Source organism: Fukomys damarensis, unplaced genomic scaffold (assembly GCF_012274545.1).
Source record: "Fukomys damarensis isolate Sample0158 unplaced genomic scaffold, DMR_v1.0_HiC HiC_scaffold_3, whole genome shotgun sequence".
Classification (NCBI taxonomy): domain Eukaryota; kingdom Metazoa; phylum Chordata; class Mammalia; order Rodentia; family Bathyergidae; genus Fukomys; species Fukomys damarensis.
The window spans coordinates 16,499,479-16,502,546 of NW_022900915.1; the positions used below are offsets into that span (position 1 = coordinate 16,499,479).

The 3,068-nt window shown below is 45.9% G+C and overlaps 1 protein-coding gene and 1 pseudogene across 1 annotated transcript in view; both read right to left on the reverse strand.

The window, feature by feature from the left end:
• The window catches only part of LOC109117721, a 696-nt pseudogene extending 272 nt beyond the window's left edge, over nt 1-424 (reverse strand).
• A 39-nt stretch (nt 425-463) lies between these two features.
• LOC104855141 (protocadherin alpha-11) overlaps nt 464-3,068 on the reverse strand; it is an 18,625-nt gene continuing 16,020 nt past the window's right edge. Inside the window, 7 exon segments of the mRNA XM_033765577.1 lie at nt 464-468; nt 555-677; nt 680-930; nt 932-977; nt 980-1,048; nt 1,051-1,369; nt 2,553-3,053. Coding sequence (XP_033621468.1) covers nt 464-468; nt 555-677; nt 680-930; nt 932-977; nt 980-1,048; nt 1,051-1,369; nt 2,553-3,053 — 1,314 coding nt within the window.

Sequence of the window (3,068 nt, forward strand, 5' to 3'; positions counted from 1 at the left end):
CCTGCGCGTCCGCGTCGCGCGCGCACACCGTCAGGATGGGGGAGCCCGGCGGATTGTTCTCCTTCACGAACACCGTGTACTCGGCCTGCGCGAACACCGGCGCGTTGTCGTTCACGTCGGCCACCTCCACGGACACGGTGGCCGTGGTCCACAGCGAGGGCGAGCCCCCGTTCCTGGCTGTCACCTTCACCTAATCAGACACCTCTCCAGGTCCAGGGCGCTGTCCAGCGCGAGCAAATAGTATTCTTGAAGGTAGAAAGCAGCTTGATGGGAACTTGCAGTGTCAAGGAGCAGTCACCTGTCCATCGGCACCAGAGGCGATGTCAGATACGCCGAGCAATACATTAGCGATTCCCAAATGAGCATCCTCCAGCACAGAATCACAATAAAGTGACCATTGCCTCAGAATTTCCACCAGGACCATACCTTGACCAACCATGGAAAAATTCCCTTTATCAATGGGTTAACCTGAATTTCGTAAGCATTATTCTCTTCAAAATCCAGTTCCATGTAACTTCTAATTTCACTTGTGTCTGGATTTATGGAAAACATACATTTCATACTGACAGACAAAATCCTTCTGATTCCATAGGAAATCTCTCTATTCAGGCCTCCGTTCAATTCAGAAGCATATAGTTGAATTGTTTTTGTGCCATTTGAGTCATTTTCAAACAAATTACTTTGCAAATAGTTTTATGACACTCTGGTGTGCTGTCATTTACATCTAGGATGGTTATTTGAGTCTGAGCAGATCCTGCTGGCTTTATTTTACCACCATAGATGACCATCAGCAATAAATTAAGTTCTGATGATTCCTCTCTATCCAATGACTTTTGAAAAATTAATACAGACAATATGCTTTTATCTTTTGTTGTTATTTTAAGCTCAAAATGCTCATTTAGTCTTAACAGCTCAGAAATGTTTATGCCTGTCTGCTTCAGAAGTGCATGCGCCCTCTAGAGGAAAGTGAGTGTCCCGCGGCTCAGATTAAAAAGTGCGCTTTGTTCTGTTGGTCCATACACAGGTGGGTTGTCTTTAATGTCCTTACGGCAACCTCCACGTTGAAAACACGCAGCAGTCTGCCAACAATCACCTCCAGGTGGATGCTGCACTCCGCGATCCGCCCGCACATCCCGTCGCGAGCCATCCAAGAATTCACCAAGAAAATGCCATTCTGCAGACTGCCATTCTCCAGAAGGTCCCTGTAGTTTTTGAATGCCAGTCAGAACAGGCGCGGGATCAGCTCCGCCAGCACCAGCCCCAGGACTGCCACGAAGATTCCGTGTTTCAGGGACAGACTAGTGGAGCTGGGTGCTCCCTGCTTCCCCAGCTGTGAGGAGAAGTGAGAGCAGCCTGTATTCCAGGCCACCTCTCCAGATAACCACCATTACAGACAACGAGGGCCTCTGACGTGGAACTGTCAGTTTTAAAAGAGCGCTGGCCTGGGATCTTTAATGAGCAGTCTCCCCTTTGTGAGTATATATTCAGTAGGTTTTATACACCATTCTGGTAAACATGAAGGTGATCCGACTTTATGAATGGCTGTGATCTTTGTCTGGAGACAAACATTCCCTTTTTAACCTTTTCGGTGTATAGGAACATCATGTGACTGATTATGTAAATACAAAAAAAGACCCTGAGGTTATTTTTGGATTAGCCACTTCCTGGGTCACTCTAAATTGTGTTTGACTTTTGGATATTTTTGTGGATCATTTATGAATGCATATTTAGCTAATATATATGAGCAATAAAACTGTTCTTATTTTGTAGTTTAAAAATATTTTCTGCTTCAACGTTTCCAATTAAATAATCTTTGAATAAGGCATGATAGAAGTATTCTAGTTATCATGGAGAATGACATCAAGCATAATATACATCACCCCTTGTCTTACATGGCTTCAAATTCATACTGTTGTTGTTTTGTTTTGTTTTGTTTTGTTTGAGACAGGGTCTCGCTATGTAGCTGAGACTGACGTGGAACTCACAGCGATCCACCTGCCTCAGCCTCATGAGTGCTGGGATTACAAGTGTGTGCGACCATGCCTGGCAAATTCATATTGTTTTAATGAGTTTTGTTCTGCACAAGTACATTATTATAAGTTTTAGAAGAAATAAAAGATTTTCATCATCTATTAAAGGTTGCTCAATGAAAATTAATGATTACTTCTACTTGAGTAACAAGAGTCATTCTCATAGCTCATTTCTTTTAACATTTTACAATCACACACTAGAATGGAATATTGATCAGTTAAACAAACCTAAGTACTCATATGATTAAAGACTAGATACATGTATCATTTGGCATTTTACTCACTGACCTTGTTATTCAAAATATTTAAAATACACAATATTTACAACTTATCAACTTAGCGAGCCTCTTTCTCAAAAAAAAATTTTTTTTTAAGGTGATTAGGATGTAGCTCAATTGGAAGGCCCTGGGATCCGTCCCCAGTAGTGCTGTTCAAAGACACACACACACACCATTTTAAAAATTGGGTTATAAATAATTTAACATAAACTTCCAAAACAGGTGAAATCTGTAGAAAACTCACCTGCCCTGGGTGATTTGATCCTGACTCCTGCTTTTCCCTCTCATCTCTATCCAGACAAGGAGGAAGGCTGGGGCTGAAGGCCATGAGGTCCGTCTTGGGCGGGCCCTCCCCAGAGCACACCCTCTGTCCCCTCTGCTGCGAGTACGACCAGCTCCCCACCGCGCTCGAGCAAACCAGCGTGGGCTTCCCAGGCCCGCACGCGCTCTCCGTGGGCGCCGCTGAGCAACGCAGCGCCGTGTACAGCAGCAGAGTGAGCACCAACAGGCTGGACACCGCGCAAATCGCGATGATTAAGTATACGTTTACGTCCACTAACGTCACTTCCGGTCCTGAGTCCCCTGCTAATGCCCGCAATGAGGCCTTAGGCGCCTGCCCGCTCTCCACCAGGGACACCAGCACAGTGGCGGTGGCCGTCAGCGCGGGCTCCCCGTGGTCCCTCACCAGCACCAACAGGCGCTGGCGCGGCGCGTCCTCCTGGTCCAGGGCGCGCGTGGTGCTGATCTCGCCCGTGTACAG